The 23653-nt window shown below is 44.3% G+C and overlaps 1 protein-coding gene across 3 annotated transcripts in view; it reads left to right on the top strand.

Moving 5' to 3' along the window:
• The window catches only part of Myzap (myocardial zonula adherens protein), a 114664-nt gene that overhangs the window by 49347 nt on the left and 41664 nt on the right, over positions 1-23653 (top strand). For all 3 annotated transcript variants that reach the window (XM_085844772.1, XM_029481481.2, XM_021171902.3), the window contains one exon: positions 18736-18819. In XM_085844772.1, coding sequence (XP_085700898.1) covers positions 18736-18819 — 84 coding nt within the window. The remainder of the gene's footprint in view (positions 1-18735; positions 18820-23653) is intronic.

Below are 23653 nucleotides of genomic sequence, written 5' to 3'. Positions count from 1 at the left end.
AGGAAAGTGTCCCATTCAGTGTACATTGGCTGCTCCGAGTCAGTATTCAGCCCCAGATGGCAGGTGCATCCCTTTACAGAGAGAGGAGTTGATCCCGGAGCTTGCTAGTGTTGCTCCAGGATTCCGTGTGGCCTGCAGGGATACTTGGTGGAAATCTGCTGACTTTGGCAGTGCTCTTTATTTTATTATTTCTTATTTTGTGTGTGTATGTGCGCGTGCATACACACTTGCCACCAGACACATGTAGAGGTCAGAGGCTATCTCTATGGAGTGGATTCTCTCCTTCCACCTTTACCCAGGTTCTAGGGATCAAACCTAGGTGGCCTGGCTTGCACAGCAAGTGCCTTTATCCACAGAGCCATCTCACCAGCTCCACCGTGTTCTTAGACAAAGAACCGTCTCTTTTTTAGGCTGTATCTGTTACTGTGATCTCAGCTTTGTCATTGCTTTACATAAAGAGGACACACACACACACACCTCAAAGGGAATGAGAGAGTTCATTCTAGAGCCATAATTGAATGATCGTGGCCTGGGAACATGCATTTAGGGTACCCCCAAATGATAATGTTGTGAAGTCTCTATTGTTACAGAGCAAAAGGAAGCCATAAATCAAGGCACTTTTCAAATACATCATTAGGAGTATTGGCAGGTGGGGAAATCTCTGTCATATGTTGTAGGAGCTGTCTGATGATGCTCTTAGCTTTGGATGGTTGACTACTAATGGCCTATTATGGTAATATACCTCAGAAGGTTTCACATGACACTCACAAAGTCAGACACAGCTGGGCAATTAATAACAGCCCGAGATAATTTGCCTCTGGACCTGCAACATTCCTACTCTCCACAATCGGCAGGCTCTCATCAGCCACCCAGCCTTGTAGGCTCCTTAACACAGGTGTGGCTTTCTCTAAGAACTTCCCTTCATTGTGACAAAATCTACAAAGTCACAAGTCAATCGCCCCAGGTCACTTGGGCCTCGTTTGGAAAACTGCATACTGAATTAGTCACTAAGGAATGCTGAATTCCCACTTCAGTAGAGAAGTGTATTTTTAATCTGTCAACACCTGGTACACAGAGGGAGAGGCACATTTGAACTAGTCTAAGGGGCAGCCTGTGCATGTAGGCAGGGACATTTTCCCTCTTTCCCTTGAAGCCCAAAGGTTTGTCTGGGCCACAACTTCACCTTTCCCAAGGCTGGGACTCCTCGGTGATGTCTCTTGCCATTTTTGTGGTCCTACTTTGGTGATAACGGCTTTGAAGAAACTGTCAATGGAGGCTTATCAGCCCCCCAAATCCAGCTACTAAGTCTGAGTCTCTTCAAAACCTTTTATGTTAAGCAATATATTTTCCCCACCTCAGTAGAACTAAACCTTTAAGAACATTGCTCAAAATAAAGGTGGCTTTTTCGGTCTTTGACTCAATGAAGACTTGGCTTCCACTGTGTGGAGCAGTAAGCTCTTGGACCGTGTAATAAGACCAAGCCCGTGCTCCCTAATTGTTTTCCAGTTTAACTACTAAGCATCATTTAATTTCTTTTTTTTTTTTCTCACCCTTTTTTTGTTATGAAGTTTTTTTGGTCTGTGTATGTATGAGTGCTTGTGTGTGTGAGCACATGTGTGCCTGTCAAGGCCAAGGTTGATACCACATGTCCTTCTGCTGTGTTTACCAAGGCAGGGTCCATCACCAGACTGGGGCTTACTGATAGAGCCCACCTAGCTAGCCAGCTAGCCCTGGGATCCTGTTTCCACCTCCCAGTCATTAGGATTATAGGTGGCAGCCACACCCACCTGAACTTTTTATGTGGAGGGTAGGGATCCAAACTCAGGTCCTTGCACTTGGACAGGGACAGCTTTATCCACTTAGTGTCTCCCTGAATTAGTCACTGAATTCACCAACATAGCAGTTTGGTTAAGGTGAGAAGATAGAAAGAAGTGATGTTCCCCTCTCTGCTTCTCCATCTTGCTGGGCAGCTTTAGAAAAACCTTCAAAGCTGGCAGATGCTGGTGGAAGCAGGGTGGATATTGGGTTCTTGTATGTGTGTATGTGTGTGTGTAAGGGTGAGTGTGTGTAAGGATGAGTGTATGTGTGTCTAGTACCCAGCAGACTGGCTTTCCTATAGAGTTTCATGCTGTCATTGTCTGGCCAGACTCCTTTAGAAGCTCCAGTACCCAGTGGCAAGCTGGCGGTGAACATAGTGCAGAGCAGCATCACAGAAAAAAAAGCCTAGGGACCAGCAACCAGGGCCAGGAGCAGGGAATTTAAAACCCAGTCCATCTCTTCCTGCTAGCCTAGGCTCTGGGTCCTGGAGGCATTCTGTTGTATCATGGTAACGTGCAATAAGGATTGTAGGTGTCCACAGTGTAGCAGTGTCCCATAGGTGACAGGGACCCATCAGATTCACAGGTGTGCCCAACATTTAGACATTGCAGCACAGTGTTATTGATAAAACCATGTTCAAGAAAGAGAGAGAGAGAGAGCGAGAGAGAGAGCTAGCAGCTCATCCTGTATATTACATAAATGTATGGTTTTGTGTTGCGTCACATTCATAGCTGCTGTCTTAGCTTTATTAAGACCTGTGGGCTGTGGGTGGAGCTGCCAGGAGAGAGTGAGGTCAGTTGTCAAACAGAAAATAGAGAATGTGTGTATATACAGGCTTGCCTGTGAGGATGCTCGAGCTATCCCTTTGTTTGCATGGACTTGTCGTCCTTATCTTGGTTTGAAGCAGTGCCTCTCAGCCTTCCTAATGCTGTGACCCTTTAATTCAGTTCCTCCTGTTGTGGTGACCCCCAACCATAAAATTGTTTTGTTGCAACTTCGTAACTGTAATTTTGCTACTTTTGTGAATCTTAATGTAAATATCTGATATACAGGATATCTGATATGCAACCTTTGTGAAAGGCTCACTTGACCTCCAAAGGGGTTACAACCCACATGTTGAGAACCACTGGTTTAAAGGGTCCCTTTCTGCCATACACATGGCTACAGTGCCCTGCATCAGTGAACAACAGAATGCAATGCCTTTATTGGCAGGGCCTGCCTCTCACATGGAAACCAAAGCAGGACATGTTTGCAATTCCCAATGAAATGGCTTTCAGCTCATCACCTCTGACATTTGGCCGAGCAACAGTGCCATGGCCTTGTCTGAGGATGAAGTGTTAAGTTTCTGGCTCTTTAACCGGGTGGTAGAGCAATTTCCCTCCTGTCCATAAAAAGCAAGCTTCTGAAATGGCCCTCCACAGGCTGCAAGTCCACACACACTCCTCCTGCAGTCAGAGATCCTTATGCTCATATGTGAGGAGTGGCCTAGAAGACATTTGTACACTTGAACTTTAGAATCAAGCAGACCCGAGTTTACCAGTTGTGGGACTTTGAGAATTTATTCATTTCCCTTTCTGAAAAATAGAAATAATAAGAGTATCTTCCTGAGAGTGTTTTGTGGGCTAAAATTAAATGATTGTGAGAGTGTATGTGTGTGTGTGTATACATATATATTTGTGTGTGTATATATGTATATACACATATATTTACATATATATGAGATTTATTGATCTGTGGATCTATATTTCACTTATTATGTCCATTGATGCATCATGGAAAATACCTAATGAATACTAGCTACTACTAATATTATTGCTCTCAATAAATGGTTTCCTGTGGTGCAGATACAATGTGGAGGTAAGTGATGAGAGAGGATCTGCTTCATAGCTTCCCCCATCCTCAGGGCTGGTCTTCTTCTCTGTGGGAATCTTGGGAACCAAATGGACCCCTCTTCTTTTCTATACTGTGTGCTACTCTCTAGCTTAGCCATCAAAACACTTCATTGTTTTTTGTTTGTTTGTTTTTGTTTGTTTGTGTCTGAGTGGGACTAGGGTCTCATGTTGTTCAGGCTGGTTTCAAACTCACTGTGTAGCCAAGGATGATCTTGAACTTCTGATCCTCCTGCCTCCACCTCACAAGTTCTGGGATGACATGTGTGTGTCACTTTCCCAGTTTATACAGTGCTGGGGATTGAACCCAGGGTCTTATGCATGCTAGGCAAGCGCTCAGCCAACTGAGCTACATCCTTCATCGGGCTCTTGAGTAGAGGAGTTAAATTCTCTCTATCTCAAGACTCTTCCATTTTAAGGGGTTCACCTATTTGCTGGCACACAATTCATTTCAAAATTGTTGTTCCATGTGCTGAGATGGGCAACACAAAAGGGTGCTTTGGGCAAATGCTCTGCATCCCCAGTACTTCCCATAGCTGGTAAGTAGGTCCTTGGGGATCAGGGAAGAGCCATGGCCCTGAAGCTTCAACCCTAACCCATTCAATTGAACTGTCCCCAGATCATGTCGCACGAGCTCTTCTCAACATTTAGTCTCCGGCTCTTTGGAAGATGATAAGATGGTAGAGGCAGAGGTGGACGCATCTTACTGGGTGTGATTAGAAGAACAGTTGTACACTCTGCGGGGGAAGAGTTGGTGTGATCTGTGCTGAGCTCTGGAACAAACAGGGAAGATATGCTATTCAGAGGAACCCTTGACCCCCGTGGGGTGCTCATGTGTGAGAACACTCCCAGACAGTAGCCTCTACACATACAACCTTAAACTGCAGATCAGAGAACTCAGAGATCCACGGGATATTGTGTTTTTGAAACTTGGGTTCCTTGACATCAAAGAAAGAACTGCACTGAAAAAAGACTATTAAAAATAATTGAGAAACTGCCAGGTGGAACTGCCCCAGAAGATGCTCACTGAGGAGAAGGGGAGAGAGGCGAAGAGCATCAGTGCTCTGGGAAGGAGGCGCCCCGAGCTGGATCATACTCTCAAAAATGCAGATACGGCCAAATGTCCTCATAGTTCGGTTATATTTGTATATGGTGGCCTTATATCTGGAGATGGCCCTCTGTATATCCTTTCTGAGTGACTGTCTACAGTCATTGTCCAATAATCTCTCTTCTTGTTTAAGGAAAGTTTGGTTTGCTTCTAGCCCTCTGGACATTTTTGCCTGAATAGACACAGTTTAAACAACTTCAATGCCCAATGAAAATAGAAATACACCTAGCTAAAATATATGGGAGTGAGATAAGCAAGACATGTGTCTTGCATGATTTATCTTCATAGAGGCCTTTGTTAATCACTAGCATGCTGTTACTTCGTCAAAAGGTAGCAAGAGTTGCTGGGAGCTAGCGGGCAGTGTGGCAGCAGTGTTAGGTAAGGGTGATATCAGCCTCCATAAGCCAGTAGACTTGAGTGGTGCACTGAGTATCCCTCTGGCCTTGGCATTTCTACAAGTCTCTTGCTTTGTCATTTCTCTATAGGAAAGTGAATTTGTTGGGCGGATGCTGCCATGTCAATGTCTGTCCTTGTCTTTTTATATCTGTACTCTTGTCTACTCTAACTTAGGGGGGCAAGGACAGGAAGTAAGCAGAGGAGACAGCACCATACCTGTAAAGGGATCTTGGTGACATGAACTTGGTGGTGGCCCATTTAAAGCTGGAACCCCACTTACTCTGTAGGGGTTTGTGGAATGCCAAAGTCAGAGTGGAAAATTATGCATCCCTCATGATTCTAGGGGTGACTTACCTGTGCTATTCCTAGGGACTCAGTCTCTGGCATCTCTTTTGGAACAACATTAGAAGGTGACATCACAGGGCTTAAAGGAGTAGCCTTGAACTCCAGAGAAAGTGGATCTTGGGTAAATCTCTCTCCTACTATGGTGTGCTTGTGTCTGTCTGACATTTCTCCTCTCTTGGGCTGTGGTGAGTCCCTGGAAGCCAGGGATGCCTTGTTCTGCGGATCAGATCGGATGGGAATTGCCCAGAGTGTAAACACCACTCTTTACATGTTTCCTGAATGCTGCTCTTTCCTCCTGTCCTGACCCTGGTTGTAGGCTAAGTGGTGATCTTCTTAGATCTGGGTCTTTTACTTCTCAAGGGCTTGCCTCAACGTACAGTCCTGTGTCTTGGATCTCTGTCTTCCGACCTCGGTTAGCATGGTATCAACTTGACTTAACTTGCTACCAAACCAGACTCTGGTTCAAATCCCTTGTCACCCTATCCCCTTTTAACCCCCTCTGGCTCTTATTTGGACCCTTTGCCTGGACTTCTAAGGCTGTTTCTTGCCTCCTGGCCACTCTCCATCCCATCTAAAGGAGGTACTGCTCAAAACTTGAAGCAAGATTTATTTATAGCTAGTGAACACATTATCGTTTCCAAGTCTAGTGGTTTACATCGTATATCACTTCTTTATTTTAAAATCTCAATACTTTATGTAAATCATGAAGTTTTTAGAAGTATCACAAAAGAACACAGTTGGGTCAGCTTTCTTCTCTATGTATTCTAGATAAAACCAAAACCACAAGAACAGACAGGCCATACATAGTCAGCGCCTTTAGTGCAGAATCTTTGTCAGCCTGGTGAATGTTCACCGTGGATTGGGAGACACAGTGGTGTCTTCAGCTGGCTGCCCAGGCTTCTGTGAACAAATGCTTAACCCTTCCCTGAGTTTTAAGATCAATCCCGTTATCTTTCTTCCCGATAATTTGTACAAATTCTCTGTATTATTGGCATGGAACATTTATTGAAAAATGCTTAAGTGATGTTATTATCTGCCAGTCAGTGGGATTTATTTGTGGATCTCTTACATAAATACTGGGGTTTTTCTATGGTTGCAGTTGTCAATTTTCTACAATATTGTATGTCTTGTTTGTCATTTTCTGTAATAGTTTTAAAAAGTAGTGCTTGTCATCTTTATCTTTCATTGGAACCCATGTGTCCGTCCCCTCCCCCTTCCGTCCTCTTTTTTGGTCTATGGCACTTATGCCATATTCTATGTGTTTTGCCTTCGTCCCTCTGTGGTTGTTCTTCATGTTTTGTTTGTGCCTTTCTCCCCCTTATAGAATGGAAGCTTTGTGAGGGCAGGGCCTTTGGCCTGTTTCATTCATGACTGTATTCCTAATGTCTAGAATGGTCACTGGTATCCAGTAGGTGCTCAATAAATACTATTTTTGGACAAATAAAGAATAAGCCATCTGGAATTTATTTTTGTGTCTCTGGTGTGACCAGGGCTTGCTCTCTGTCTCTTCCCGGCTCATAAGAAGCTTGGGTTTCTAGGTCATTATCCACTGTGGTTTTTTCATGTCACCTTTGTCAAGCTGCAGTTCTTTCCCCATGCTATTGTCTTTACATAGTCTTTTCCTACCTCTCTGCCTATGTCTATAGGAAAGCCCAGTCTTTAGACTTAGGGGTTGGGCATGGGGAGAAGGGAGAGGCCAGCCCAGCCTATCAGTAGCTAGATGATCAGCGAGCCTTTAAGACATACCTTCTATAAAGTGGGTGTAAACACGGACAGAGTTCCTTCTCGAAAGCGATTTTCTGAATGATATTGAAACTCATCAGAGGGTGAGGGAATGTGCTAAGTGACATATTTGGTTCTAAGTCATGCGCCCTGGGACTACAGAAGCTGGACGTTTTATCCTAAACTCTGAGGGAATGAAATCTGGCCTTGCCCTTACCTCTGCTCTGACTAGGCTTCGTGTTGTGAACAGATCCACAAATCCCTTATCTTTTCCAATATCCTGACTCTTATACAATAAAGGAAACCAATTGTAACAGTACCTGCTCCTGAGGTGCAAGTATGGACTGACTGGTAGCATGTTTGCCGAGTGTATTATTACCACAGTGCCTCCAAAGGTGAACTAATTCTCCTGTGGGTAGAGAGTCTGTGGGGAGGAGGCAGTGTCTGAATGCGTCTTGCAGGATGGGTTGGATTTTTCTAGGCAGAAATTGAATGGGTGGAAGAGGTCATGCCAGATAAGATACAGAGTAAATAAAACCAAAAATATGAAGACCAGACAGTGTGGGGTGAGTCGAGGTATGGATCCAGTTTGACTGGATTCGATGAGGGAGTGGTCAATGGAGAGGCTGGAAAATGTGAGTTGAGACCCACTGGGGTGGGCCGTGGGTATTGAGCCAAGAACAAGATTATTACCACTCATCATTCCACAGCATGCTCCTACTGCTCAGGTATCTGAGCCTCAGAGTGCTGTTCTGGATGCTGGACTGATACCAGAGGAGAAGGAGGAAGGAGGGCAGGTATGGCGGGGTTCATATTCACAACACTGAAACTTTAGGGATGTTTTTGAAAGGACCATTTTTAGGATCCATTTTTTGGCTGGCTATGAACAGATGTCCATTGCACTGCTCAGAGTCAGCCTTCTTCCCAGCTTCTGGGGTTTTCTCCCTGAACTCCTATCTATCCAGGAAAGCGCAGGGACAGATCAGCAAGCTGTTGCTTCCTTTCTCCATCCCACTCGCCTTCCCGGAAGTTTAAAGAATCAGGGACTCATCTGGCGATGGTGGCACATACCACATACTGTGGCCTGTAATCCCAGAACTTGGTAGATGGAGGCAGGAGGATCTGAAATTCAAGGTCATCATCCACAGCTAGCCTGGGCTAAAGAGACCCTGTCTCAGAAAATAAAATGGGGGGTGGGGAGACTACTGGGGAGATGGCTCACTTGGCAAAGTGCTTGCCGTGAAAGAATGAGGACCAACGTTCAGATCCCCAGCACTGACAAAAAGCTGAGTGTGGCATCACCAGGCAGACACCAGGAAGGTCCCTTTAGCTTGCTGGCCAGCCAGTCTAGCCTAATGGGTGAGATCCAGGTTCAGTGAGGAAGGCATCTGCCATCAACTTCTGCATGTACACATACGTGTGCACCATATGTGTGGACAACATAGACAACAGACACAGACAGACAGACAGACACACAAACACACACACACACACACACACCTGACAGCCCCGACCCCTTTATCAAGGCAAACCCCACTTTCCAGTCTATGTCCCTCCTCCCCCCCACCTCCCGCCCCCAGGCCACTGGCACAGTGCTAAGCTGTGGTCCTTAGAAGAATGAACAGCAGGATGTGGATAAAAAAGAGCATTAGGGAAGCTGTGGCTGAGGTCTCAGCTCTTGCCAGCCCCTTGAACCTTGGTTTCTTGTTGGAGGTGATAACCATGTAGGGTTGTTTGTGAGTATCCAGGAGCTAAGCTGTCCAAGGCCTGATACCCAGTACGTGTCTTCCTTCCTTCCCAGTGGATACACAGGCAATGGGAAGCCGCTCTGTTCATCCTTTCTTGACATCTCGATAGCTAAGTCGTTCTTAGGCACCAGGGAGGAACTGCATGCTGGTCTACTCTGAGAAGTTGAGTTCCCATCAATCTAGGATGGAAATCAAACCAAATAAGATTATCTTAGCTCAGAAGCCCATTCCAACTGATCCTTCTGACTAGCATAGTTCTATTATTATATATTACTTCAAACTTAATAGAAAAAATTGATTAAAATATGCACCCCGTTCATATCCAGCCTGGCTGAATGCCACAAGACACATTAATTGAAAGTGGATTCCACTGCCTGCTGCAGCCCATGGGGATGAAGAATGGGCCTTTCTCCTCTGGGCCTTCATTGATTTTTCATTTTCTCCACTCAGAGCTTCATTTAGCAATTTTTCAGTTTCATTTGGTCGGGGCCTTGATTCATCCCCTCCCATGAGGTAATGCACCCTCTTCTTCATCCTCCTGAAGCCATTCTTGCAGGCTGTGTTAGCGCATACACAGTCTGATCTCACCAAACTGCCCTGTGCATTGCTATTTTCAAAAGGAGGCTAAGCTTTATTATTTTTATTTTTGCATTTTCTATGGTGTCTCTTCCTTTACCAAGGAGAAGGGAATTTAAACTTATAACGTAAAAGGATAGAGATGTAGCTCAGTGGCAGAATGACTGCTCCCAAGGGCCTGGGTTCCATCTGCATCATAGCAAGTAAACTAAGCCAAACATAGCTCCAAAATATGACAGTAAGCTGACAACATGACAAAACTTCTAGACCAGAGTCCTGGGGATTGTTACCAAACCAAGTCCTTCAGGTAAAGGGCAGAATATGCTAATTATTTACATGTTTTCATTGTGTGGTAGAAGGGAGCAAACATGATTCCTGATCTGCCAGGGGTATAGGTAACAACTCTGCCAGATCAAGGAGCAAGAGATTGGGTCGAAAACAAGGCCTTCTCAGGACAAGAGGAAGCAAAAGAGAGGTGGACACTTGGATGGAATTCTAGAAGGTTTTTTCCTGTCCTGTTCCATGTTCTATAAAATCCCTGGCCCAATGGATCCCTAGCAGTTTTGAAAATGGTATTGGAATAGGGGAGGGGAGATAGTTGTAGAGATAGCTCAGTGAAGAACACTTGCCGCTCTTGTATAGATTCAGGGTTCAGTTCCTGGGGCTCACATACTACCTACAACTCTGGTTCCAAAGGATCTTATACCCTCTTCTGGCCTCACAGGGCACCAGCATGCATCCAGTACACATAAAACTCATACAGACACATACACATAAAGATTAAGTACATTGTGAAGACAGTATTGAAGATCTGAGCTAGTTCCTTGTGGGCATTTTATGTTTTCAAATACCATGACATTTCCCAAGAGAAGGCTGTAGAGACTCAGAATAAAGTTTTATGTTTTTATTTTGATCTAAAGTTCAATTTCTGAGTATTCAGGAACATGGACTAGCATTTACACATCTTTGACAAATGTTTCAACGAGTCAACAAAGTTTAAAGCAGAAAACCCTGGTTGGGTGGCCAGGGTGTCCTCAGGAAGGAAGGAATAGCACAGCAGAGGCGTGGTGATGGTAGGCATGGCGATGGTGGGCGTGGCGATGGTGGGCGTGATGCTGGTGGGCGTGGCTTCCGCATTAATGTTAATACACTCCTCAACACCCTTCAATCCCTGACCTTAAATACGTGAGCCTGTGGGCCTTGTGGCTATCCCTAAAATGAAAAGCAACCATACAATAAAACAGATTTTAAAGGGAATAGAAAAGATGCCATAAATGTAGGCTGGCTTCTTTCTATTTCAAGAGCTTAAACAGTCGAATCAATGTGACTATTGGTATTTTTTGTTTTGTCCTCGTTTTAGCTCTGAGAAGGCAGCCATTCATGAGCACCACACAAACCTGTTTCAGTCCATTCATGAATCAGACAGTATCACACACCAATGTTTCAGTCCAAGGCTTCACAAGGGGCACAAGGGAGAAACTTTAACAAGGTGTTGTTGGAAGCAAGACAAAGAAAATATTGAGGAATGAGGAGGTAGTTTGGTTCCTAGGCTGCCTGCCTACTGTGCACAAAACCCTGGGTTTGAACCCCAGAATAAACTAGGCATGGTGGTACAGTCTTCAATAGAGGCAGGAACCAAGTTCAAGGCCATTCTCAGATACATAGGGAGGTCAAGGCCAGCCTGGGTTCCATGAGATCAAATTTTAAAAGTGTGTGTGTGTGTGTGTGTGTGTGTGTGTGTGTGTGTGTGGTTAAATCAGAAAGTGCCTAGTTAGAAGTTAGTTGGCAGTTTCTGATCTCCGAAGGCCCTAGCTATAGGTTTATAAATGGACTCTGCTTCAGTATTTGCTTCTGATTGGTGATGCTAATTAAGGGCAAGTTGTTGGCTTCCAATTAAATTTAGGTTTTATCTTCTTAAGCCAGTTCTTGACCAGCAAGTCCCCAAGAGGTTCTGTTTGCTTGGGTCAGAACCCCAGGCATTGAGCCCTCATCACTTTAACACTTTCCCAGTTTACAGCCTCTCAACTATGAGAGCTTCATCCAAATCACCACCATCGTGGCTGCTTTGCCTTTGTCTCCATATAGGACTTCTAATTGTGATCAACTGGGTGTTTGTTGTTTTGTTTTGTTTAATAATGGGATCTTATACTGCAGCCTAGGCTGGTCTGGAGTTCACTGTGATGCCTTCTGCTGGCCTGGCACATGTGGCTATCCTCCTGCTTTGGCCTCCTGGGTTCTAGGATCACAAGTGTGAACCACTGTACTACCCTTGACAGTGCTTGTTGTTTGAGGTAGACTCCTGTAGTTCAGAGTAGCCTCAGATTTACTATGTAGATCCTCCTGCTGGTCAGTACCCCCGAGTATGGACATTACAGGTGTCCCCAGTTTTATGAGGTGCTGGTGATCAAACCCAGGGCTTCATGTATGCTAGGCAAATACTCTACCAATAAGCCACACTCTCAGCCCCTGACTAGCAGTTTTTAACATGACTTTCAGTGCAGATTCAAGGAGGGACGAAAGCTGACTGTGCACAGCTCTGGGACTTGTCATCTAGCTGGAAGGAATCTTGCATGCAGTTTTCTTCGGTGTGCTTCCTCTTTTACGAGGCCTTTTCCACATCTGTTATCATTTCCCAGTAGGATAAGAAAATACCTAGAGAATATTTTTTCTTAACAACCTATGCCGATCGTGTCTAATATCAAATGCTTATTTGTGGCCGTATTTCTTCACTAATTTCTCATCATGGTTCCCAAGTTCCATATTAAATTATTGTGCTTCCTGAGCCTTGCACAACTGGGTATTGGTCACATAAATCCAGCTATAGACGGTGTCCTTTTCTATCATCGAACATAAAATGACCTGTATCCTATGTGTTACTGCCAGAAAGAAAAGCCCAGAACATTGCAAGTCTTACAACTTCACGATGCATTAAGTCTGTTCTAAACTGTGTCTATAGGGGGTGGGTGGGGTTGTGTGTGGGTGTGTGGTATATGTGTATGTTAAGTGTGTGGGGTTGTGGTATGGGTATGGTATGTGTGTATGTGTACGTACATGTGTATAAGTGTAGGGGTGTGGGTGGTATGTGGGTGCATATCTGTGTGTGCATGCTTGTGGAGGCCAGAATAAAACCTCTAATGTCAGCATCATTCCTCAAGAGCAATCAACTTGCATAGTTTTATCTATCTATCTATCTATCTATCTATCTATCTATCTATCTATCATCAATCTATCTGTCTGTCTATCTATCTATCTATCTATCATCAATCTATCTGTCTGTCTATCTATCTAGGTATCTACCTATCTATCGAGACAGGGTCTCTCAATACCCACGAGCTTACTGGCCACTAAGCTCCAGGAATCTTCTATTTCCTGCTTCCTAGCACTGGGCTCACAAGCTCAGCACCATGCCTGACTTTCTAAATGAATGCTCTGAGGACCTAACTCAGCCTTGTAACTACTTGACTTACTAAACTATCTCCCCAACCCTGTTCCAGTATTTTTGTATGCTATCTTCTTGGTCTGGTTGGTAACTATTTTGAGGCAAATTGAGAGGAATCCTACAGTAACCTATTTCCAAAGCACCTAATGAAACTATGTGGTTTGTGTACCCCCCTGCCTCCCCAGTCAATGCCAGTGTGTGCCCATGCTTAGGAGTGATTGCTTAGCTCAAACTACAGATGCAAGTGTCTCAACTGTTGTTGAAGAGGAGAAAAGCAACTATCAGTTATAGCAAGCTACAACTGTCATTTCCCTTCTCCTGAAAAAAATTAACTTAAAAATTGTGTATATGTGTACCTGCTTATCTGTATTTGCACGACGGTGTGCAGTACCCACAGAAGCCAGAAGAGGGCGTCAGGTCCTCTGGAGCTGGAATTCCAGACAGTTGTATGCCACCCAGTGTGGGTGCTGAATCCTGGTCCTCTGCCAGAGCAGTAAGTGCTCTTAACCACAGAGTCATCTCTTCACTCCTTCCCTTCCCTTTAAACACCGGCTTAAAAAGTTGGCATCTTGCAAGATCTCTTTAATGTAAACCATCTGTACAGTGTGGAGACAGGCATTAGAAAGCATCATTTTAACCTCAGTTTAAAGATAGCAGGTAAGATTACATGCTGGCTAGAGCTGGACCTCAGTGTGACATTTCAATTCAGCCACGAGAATACTATTAGGTCTTGTTGAGGTCACCTATGAAAGTCTAGAAAGTGGGTCCCCTGACTTTTCACTTCTTAAAACCCAGCTTGATCAAGCCCGGTACTTTGGGTCATTTGCCACCACCTGGTGACACCTAGACCTACATGCAGCTTTCCTGAAGGGTAAGTTACAGGAACAAGTTTTCCAAAGAACAAGTTTCTGAAAGTCAAGTTACAAATCAGAACACCTCAGGCAGTCACTGAGGGCCCCGGTGGTAGAGCAGGTCTGTAGTCTCAGCACTCAGTGGGTGGAGGCAGGGGCATGATGAGAAGTTCAAGATCTTTGGCATCATAGTTCCTAGCCAGCCTGGGCTATGTGAGATCCTGTTTCAAAACATAAATTGTGACAGAAAAGAGGCGCTGAAAAGTAGTAACTCAGCTGGAGAGTGCTTACCCAGCATGCAACAGGCCTAGGATTGATCCCTAGCACTGCAGAAACCTGGTTTGGCCGCATCTGAAGGACATCATTTAGCACAGCCACGCCATTGCTTCAGGAAGCATATTTGCCACTTATGTCAGAGGCTCCTGTACCCTCTGAATCCTTCCCACGGTCCTTTCTTCCTCCCCCAAACCAAACGCCTCCTCGAGGTGACATCAGCTCTTCCCTTTCTCAAAAAAGCATCCAGAACATTCTCTGTCATCTCTCCTGATGGTGTCTTCGCCATGGACTGATTTATAGCCATCGTTCGGTATCTGCGAGTGTGTCTGATTCTAGGATCCTCTGTGCAGACCAAAACTGAGAATTTCAAGTTCTTCTAAGAAACGGTGCAGTATTCATGCCGAGTCTGTACACACCCCTTTCTGTTCTCTTTAGGTGTCTCTGCATTACTTACAAATCCTAATAAAATACCAACACTATGTGAATAGTTTTTATACTATATTATATAGAGAATAGTAGCAAGAAAATAATCTGTTAATAAACTATTTCTGGACTATAGTTTGGATCTGAGATTGTAGGGCCCACAGATATGGAAAACTGAGGTCATTTTAAAAACCAAAGCCTAAGGGCCAGCTAGGTGGTCTCGCCTTCCCATGAGCTCCTCATGTCCCAAGGTCCCTGATACTCTCTGCAACCTGATTTTAGTGTTCAAAGGAAACCACATCTCTAGTTTCCTTGACCTCCAAGCCATTTAAGAGTCCTTAAGGGGCAGGAAAGCTGCATGTTTGATGTCACTTTTTATGTTATTTGATGGAATTTTTTTCTCCTTACCAACTATGATCTTTCAATGAAATTCAGGTCTCATTTTGACTGCTACCTAAAGGCAAGTCATTTTAGGGCAAGGGACATAGTGGTAGAATGCTTGCCTAGCATGTTCAAGGCCCTGGGTTCAATACCCAGTACCACCAAAAGATAAAAACAAAACAAAACAAAACAAAACAAAACAAAAAACAGCTAAAAGTCAGTTTTAAAAATCTTTTTTTTTTTTTTTTTTTTTTTTTTTTTTTTTTTTTTTTTTTAGTTTTAAGTTTTAAAAATCTTAAGGGCCAGTTGGTAAAGTACTTGACCTGAAGACATGAGGACATGAGTTTGAATTCCTACCACTCATGAAAAAGCTGGTCATGGTGGACTGTGCCTGTAGTCCCAGTGATCATGAGATGGGACAGAGATAGGGCTCACGGGGCAGCCGATCTAATGAAATCAATAAGCTCCAAGGTCATCAAGAGACCAAGTCTCAAACATAGGGTAGAAATAAGAGTGGAAGATACCCAGAGTCAACCTTGGACCCCAAATGCACACATACATGTGCATGCACACACACCAATCTGTATCTTGATGCACAAAATCTTAAGACTGTAGGAAGGAAAGGCAAAGGAGCATTATGGCAATGATTTTTGTAAGCCATTCCTATACAAAAAGGAGAAAAACTACACCATTTGGGGTAGGGGGCACAATCCTACACCAACCTCAGAACTATTTCTCTTCCCTAATCCCTTCAATGGCTTTTATTTTTACTTGGGTAAACTTGTGTTTTTCTGTCCCTTGAGACTTTTTATAAACACACACACACACACACACGCACACTTTGCAACGTGTTTGTTTCTAGCATTCATGTAATACACTCCATCATGCTGGTATCTCGTGATTTATGGCCGGTTCCTTTAGTGCAAGGCATTAACGTTATTTCCATTTTCTCTCTATTATAAATAATGGAAGCAAGAACATCTCTCTACATGCAGCTTTTTTCCTGTGTTTGAGTTATGTCCTTAGGACAGATTCCCAGGAGTGGGATTAGTGGGTCAAAGGGTCTGAACAGCTTTATGGCTCTTAATATTTATTGCTAAGTGGCCAGAAGGGTCATTCTAATCTACAGCGCCACCTGCAACACATGAGCGTCACCCCCTCCCAGGCTTGCCAACACCGGCCTCTTCAGGCGCTGCTTTGGGGGCAGATTTCAGAGGTATTTAGGTAACTTGTTACTCTCTTTAATTTCTATAGTTATTAAAAATCCACTAGGCATTTTACCTTAAGTATATTTATTTTATATGGCTAGTTTTTCTTCCCATAGGGTGATATATTGTGATATCACACACTGAAATTTAAAATATGCTATAATAAAAATGCCAAATGCAGACCTGGGGCACACGTCAGTTGACAGAATGATCACTGACTGGGGCTGCAGGGCATCCTGGGTTTGATCCCCAGCACAACATAAAACTAAGCATGATGGTGCAGCCTGGAATCCTAGGAGGAGGATCAGGGTTTAGGTTATAAACTGCATGGAGAGTTTAAAGCCAGCCTCGGGTAGAGACTTGGGCTCAAAATGAGTAAGTGTCCAGTCCACCCAGTGCAAAGAAATCCATCAGCGACACCCACTAGGCGCATTCTAGGTTCAGCAACTGGCCCATGTAGGGACAGCAGCTTTCTTAACTTCTCTTTTCTCCTATCCTGTGTTCCATGTTAAAGCAAATCCTGGCTCATGTATTTAAGTTTCCTACACAGTGAACAGTGCTTGTCTAAAACGTGCACTTGTTCCAAGATAACCATGACCACGTCATCACGCCAACAAAATGACAATTCCTTAGTATCAGTAAATACCAGGGTGGAATATGGTTTTCCAACATATCTTTGTCTCCTGCACTGTTCCACTCAGCACTCGCATTCTTACATCTCCTCCTCCTCCTCTTCCTCCTCTATCCTCCTCCTCCATCCTCCTCTCCTCCTCCTCTCCTCCTCCTCCTCTTCTTCCTCCTCCTCTTCCTCCTCTATCCTCCTCCTCCATCCTCCTCCTCCTCCTCTATCCTCCTCCTCCTCCTCTTCTGTCCTCCTGAACCTCCTCCTCCTCCTCTTTATTCTTCTGTGGTTTTCATTTTTTGAGACAGGATTTCTCTGTTTAACAGCCCTGGATATCCTGAAACTTGCTTTTTAGACCAGGCTGGCCTCAAACTCCCAGAGATCCACATACCTCTGCCTCCAGAGCGCCGAGATTAAAGGCATGAACCACTACCACATTCTTATGTTTCTAAAGTTGAGGCTGGAGAGATCAGCAGTTAACTGGCTGCTCTTGCAGAGGACCCAGGTTCAATTCTGAGCATCCATATTACAGGTCACCTTTTGTAACTCCAGTCCCAGAGGATCTGACACCTTTTTCTGGCCTCCTTGAAAAGGTCACATATGCAATGCACATACATATATTTCAGGCAAAACACACATGCAACAAAAATTAATTTAAAAAGTTTCTCATATCAGTGTGTAAGAGAACTTTATTTTTAAAGGTACCTAGACCTCCCCTGATAGGGTATAGTGTAGATTGTTCCACTATCCACTTATTTAATGGAGTTGGTTTTGTGTTTTCTAGACACAAAAATCATATTTCCAAGTTAGTTTTTATTTTGTCCAATGTATCTTTGTGATCTATGCCTATAAATAGTATTTCTAGATCGAATGATCAATATGCATGTGCTTCTCCATGTGTCACTTGGTCCCTTCCACGGGAATTCTATCACTTTGCACTGGCAGGTTTTTATAAATGGATGTCTGAATGCTCAGACACAAGCTTGTTGAAAAGGTTAGCACACCGTTGATTGAATCTATATACTGATCTCACCCTTGTTCAAGACATGACCTGGCACAAAGTACCCTGGTTCTTGCTTTTAGAGAAACCTCTGTTCTGTCCCAAGACACATGGTTTCTGAATGAAAAGTCAGAAGGAGTCCAGGGTATGTTACATGATGCTACACATGTCACCAAGGGGGCAGTGCAGCCCACATCTGCCCTGGAGCCAGTCCTGCTTATGGTGGTCCTCATGAGTCCTTAGCCCTCTGCATTCCATGAATACTTTTAGTGATCTTTTCCCCCAACTAAACTTTTGACACCTGGTTGGTCAGATACAAATATATTAAGAGAGTTAACTAAGTGTTTGAAGTGCACATGTTTCATCAGTCCATGATAGATAATTAATCTCTATTGACTTGTTTGAGTCTGTCTTGAAGCATACTCCCTGAACCGATAACTTGATAACCTTGTTATCAAGGTCCAAGCAACACAGTCCATGTGGTGAGGTTGGCTAAACAAACCTAAGAGGACATCCCTGGATCTCAGAATCCCCTGCTGTCAAAGGTTCTCAGGCCAGCCAGGGATCCAGGAAACAGAATACATACAGAAAGACTGGGATGTAGTTCAGTGGGGTAGAATGTTTACCTGACACGAACAAAGCCAGAATTCAATCCCCAGCACCCCATAAAACAGATGTGGTGGTACACACCTGAAATCCCAGCACCCAGGAGGTAGAGGCAAGAAGATTAGGAGTTCAAGGTCATGTCCAGCTATATAGCAATTGGTGACCCATCCTACCTCAAAAAAGAGGAAAAAAAAAAAAACCTAAATAAAAAAGAAATCTGCACACAGGTTCTATGCAAGCCCGTGAAGGTGTTTCTGCCCTCTAATTACCCTGCAGTCATACAGTTCTACATTTTTGTTTGACAGTTTTCCTCCTGTCTCTTTCTAGATTGAGTCATTAAAGAAAAAAGTGCAACAGAAGCAGCTCCTGATCCTGCAGCTTTTAGAAAAAATCTCTTTCCTGGAAGGAGAGGTAAGCGGCGATGGCTCTTTCAAATCGGTATCTTCCCTGCCATTAAATTTTATGTTGCTGATCCTGCTGTGGACACTTAATTAAAAATATGGCAATTTCCTGGCCTTATAAAATTGATTGAAGGTTAACTGCCAGCTCCGCAGAGGAGCTCCGACGGCTCCTTATTCCCTACTCTCTCCATGCTCCAGCCTGCTGCTGGAAGCAGCACTTTCCAAGGTCTGGTGGGTCTTCAAGGATTCTCCCAGCAAGCCCAGTATGTTGTCGATGCTCACGAGTTCTCGAGTGTACAGGGCTTTATAACTTGTGAGTGATCTACACAATGCCCCTCACGTGGTTAACAGACGTGGCACCCTTTAAAACTTCACAAGAAGGATTGTGATGTCTGTGAAACGGAAAAGCAGAGGCAGAAAAGGGAGCTGGTATCACCCAAGCCCACCCAGCCATGAAAACCTGGAGTCCAGTTGGAGACGAGACTCCCAAAATCCAATACTCATCTCTGTTACCCCTAGTAAACCTATTTCAGAGGTGATTTAGTTTCACCAGCATCTTGGAGTTGCCTCATAGTCTTGCCGCTGGCCTTTTGAAAGGCATTTGGGGGATTTTTGTGGCAGTTCCAGGGAAAGAAATTATGAGTTGGAAGAATCTTGCAGGGGTGGGTGTTAATAGAAGGAGCTGAAATCCATTTTCCCTGTAGGCTCTTTATTAAGAACTTGGCATTGAGCCTTTGCCTTCTTTGACTCCACAAAGAGCTGGTTTGCCAAGCACCTGTCCTTGTCAGTGTCCCTCTGTGTAGCCCTTCCCCCATGAGACACCCAGGGACATGATGGTGACACAAGGGGAGAAGCAAGATATCATTTCCTGAGCACCTACTGTGTGCAGGGCATTGCCAGTGTCTTTCCACATGTTCCGTATAACCTAGGCACAGAGAGTGGAATCTAATCCAGCCTAGTGCAGCAGTTGGATTGGCTTGTTGACAGACGGATCAGAGAGTTTCCTTATGTTTATAAAGGAATCATAACTACATGAGTGTGGGATTATCCAATGAGAGCACACAGGAAATGTCTGGCACAGGCTGAAGAGATGGATCAGCCGTTCAAGGCTAGGCTCACAACCCAAAATATAAGGAAATGCAGAGGATACTGAGTGAGCACTCTGCTCTTAGCTTATTAAAAGGGCTACCCTTAGAATAAATGATATCTCCCCCCTTTTTTAAAGATGGGACTGAGTTTCCAGAACATCACTTCCTGTCCAGGAAATATATAGTAGAGATGATGTGTCTGAGTCTAGAGCCTACCTCCTTACTGTGCCCTTGCAGGCATGATCAGCCAGGTCATGATTTACTTGGATGGATGGACTGCCTGTGGCTGCCATCACCAGGAGCCTTCATGGTCTCTAGGGACCTGGTTTCAGATTCAAGGCCCATGAGTCTTGGTGTCCTGGAGGTGTTCCCACTCATATCTTCCCCTCTTCCCCTCTTCCCCTCCTTGATCACTGGGCCCTGGACCAGCTGTTTTTTTAAAACAAACAAACAAATAAACAAAAAACATTATCCCAAGTAGCCCAGGCTATCCTCAAACTATGTAGTGAAGGGTGACCTTGAGTACCTGCTCTTCTGTCTCCACCTCCCAATTACAGGGTTTCAGGTATGCGCTGACTCCCTGGTTTCCAGCGCTTGTTTTTAAGATTTCCTTCTGAAATCTCAGCTCTGTGTGTACTAGGGGTAGAGGTGCAAATGCATGTCTACCCTGGTGACAGTCAAGAGTCCCTGGAAGAGGTCTATGTGTCCAGAGAAAAGGAGTTTTCAGAAGAAGGGGAAGAGATGCTGGCAGAGACAGAAACTCACCCTAGAGGGCCTCCCATCTTGTTTCTGTCTGTGTTGCTCTCCAGAAGTGTCCAGAGAAGTGTTGTGCACGGTGGGGGTGTGTGCAGGGGTGGAGCTTGCAAGCATATGCCTGGTTTAGTGCACAGATGATTCAGCTCATGGTTTGGGCTGCTGGGATGTGGATATGACTTGATGCTGAGAGGTGTTTCCAGGAGTCCCCAGTGTAGAGCAGGGAGATGAGCCTGGGAAAGGAAGCTCACCTCTGTGGGCAGCCAAGGCTCAGGGCACGTGGGGGTCTCTGGGATATGGTATGGAATCAGCTTAGTTTATTTCCGGAAGACTGGGCATTCTCTAGCCCTACCTCACAGTGGCTGGCATCTGCTCCTGGGGTTCCATCCATTTAGCCACCTGGGCAGGATCACTTTTCCTGGGATGCTCACAGGAAGCCTAGGGTAAAGACTGGGGGGATGATTCGTGTAGGGAGGCTGTGAGCATCAGAGGATGCAGGAGGGTCCTACAGTAACAGCCATGTTCATCTCAGAATGAGATTAGTCTTTCTTAAGCATTTAAACACTCACTGATTATAAATCTGATTAGCTTTCCAGGGCACACATAGCCAGTTGCTCTTGAGCACTTCCCACGTTGACTTTAAATAGCAGACAAACACGTAAGTCACATGAAAAAATTAATGCAGCTGTACTTAAGTATTCTAAAATATCAAACATCGCAATTTAATTCAAGCATTGTGAGCACTGGGGAGAAAGCTCACTTAGTGACCTTACAAATGGGAGGACTCGATTTAATTCCCAGAATCCATGTAACAGGCAGTGGTGCCACTCTGAGACAGGTGATTCCTAGGGTTCCTGTCCAACCAGCCTAGTTCACTTAGTGAACTCCAAGCCCATGAGAGACTGTGTCTTAAAAGACAAGATGAATGGATAAGCCTAAGGAAGACAGCTGAAGTGGATCTCTCACCTCCACACATATACACACGCGACTGCACATGCATGGCCACATGCAAAACTGAGATTTGTGATTTTATTTTTGGTCACTCAATGTCATAGTTCCCAATCTTGAACTTTATAACTGACAGTGTTTGAATGTGATCTCAAAAGGTGCATGGGTCTGGTGGAACACTAGATTCTGACCCATACTTCCTCATTATCTGTATATGATGAGCAGATTATTACACTCGCAGCTTAGACTCAATGACTTCATCTTTTAAAGAGGCAGGAAGAAGGAAAGGACTCATGTCACCTCTGAGATTGCTTTTATTTTTAATGTTTGAAAGCTTGCTGTCCCACGCCACCCCCCACCTCCACAAACTACATCAAGTCACTAGACAAGCAGCTGAGACAAAGAACACTCAGTACCCGGTCCTGGGCTCATGGGTGGTGAACTGTTGCTTCCTTCCCTCTCAAGTAGAGATATCAATTATGCCTTGGTTTAATCATTCACTCTTAACTGGTGTTTAAAGTTATTAGGTTTCCATGCACATATATTCCAAAAATACACAGCAGAGTCCCGAAAGCTCCCTTTTGCCTGGTCCTATCCCATTCTTTTTTTTCCCAGTTTTTTGTTTGCTAATCTTCTGGAGAAGATATAGTCCATTTCCTGTTTCTGACATTTACACAAAGTGTTCTGGGGCTCGAGAGATGGTGCAGAGGTTAAGAGAACTTGCTGTGTTTACAGAGGACTGGAGTTCAGTTTCCAGCACCCATATCAGGTGACTTACAGCCAGCCACCTGTAACTCCAGCTCCAGGGGACCTGATGCCCTCTTCTAGCCTTCTTGGGCACAGGTATATGTAGACATATACAATGCTCATAAATAAAAGTTTAAAATTTTTAAATGTTCTGCATCAGCAAGGGTGCTCAATGGGTAAAAGTTGTTCTCTGGGACCCACATTATAGGAAAGAACTGATCCTGCAATTTGTCCTCTGATATCCACAGGAACACATTCACACATACATGCACACACACATTCATACAAAAAATATAATAAAAACACTTTTGAAAATATTCCCAAAGTGATTAAGCTGTAGTTAAGAGCAGTAGATGCTCTTGCAGAGGACACAGGTTCTATTCCCTGAACCTACTTGGTGGCTTCAACAGTATACAATTCCAATTTCAGAGCATCCAGCACCCATTTCTGGTCTTCTTGGGTACCAGGCACACACTCGATGAGTGCACAGACATGCAGGCAAACACTCATACATATAAAATAAACATGAGGGCTGGAGAGATGGCTCAGTGGTTAAGAGCACCCGACTGCTCTTCCAAAGGTCCAGAGTTCAAATCCCAGCAACCACATGGTGGCTCACAACCATCCCCAATGAGATCTGGCGCCACTCTCTGGAGTGTCTGAAGACAGCTACAGTGTACTTACATATAATAAATAAATAAATCTTTAAAAAAAAATAAACATGAATAAATCTTTAAAAGAATATGCTATGGGCTGGAGAGATGGCTCAGCAGTTAAGAGCACTGACTACTCTTCCTAAGATCCTGAGTTCAAGTCCCAGAAACCACATGGTGGCTCACAACCACCTATAATGCGATATGATACCCTCTTCTGGTATGTCTGAAGACAGCTAAGTGTACTCATATACATAAATAAATCTTTTAAAAAAAAGAACATCCTAAAGTAAAATTAGAGGCCTGGTCTTCAGTGGGTGGCTAAGCCTTCTGGACTGGATTCTGTTTTTTCCTTCCTGAAAATCTTGAACTTCTGGTTATATTTAAGAGTCACAAGAAATGAATCTGAACTCTGGTTTGTATCCATCCTGTCTGTAACATACACAGTGCAGGACATGTGTCTCTGTGTGTCTGTGGGACACTTCTAGGACTCTCATTAAGTTTCCTGGGTGGCATCGTGGCTGCAGCATGGCTCCCCTCATGCATTTTATTGGACGTATGCTTATCTTGGTGTCCGATTCAGCTCCTGGCCATGGGATTCACACACACACACACACACACACACACACACACACACCTTCTTCCACATGCCCAT

The sequence above is a fragment of the Mus caroli genome, unplaced genomic scaffold (assembly GCF_978045245.1).
Source record: "Mus caroli unplaced genomic scaffold, Mus_caroli_1 scaffold_11, whole genome shotgun sequence".
NCBI classification, from domain to species: Eukaryota; Metazoa; Chordata; class Mammalia; order Rodentia; family Muridae; genus Mus; species Mus caroli.
This window is presented reverse-complemented; position numbering and strand designations above follow the sequence as displayed.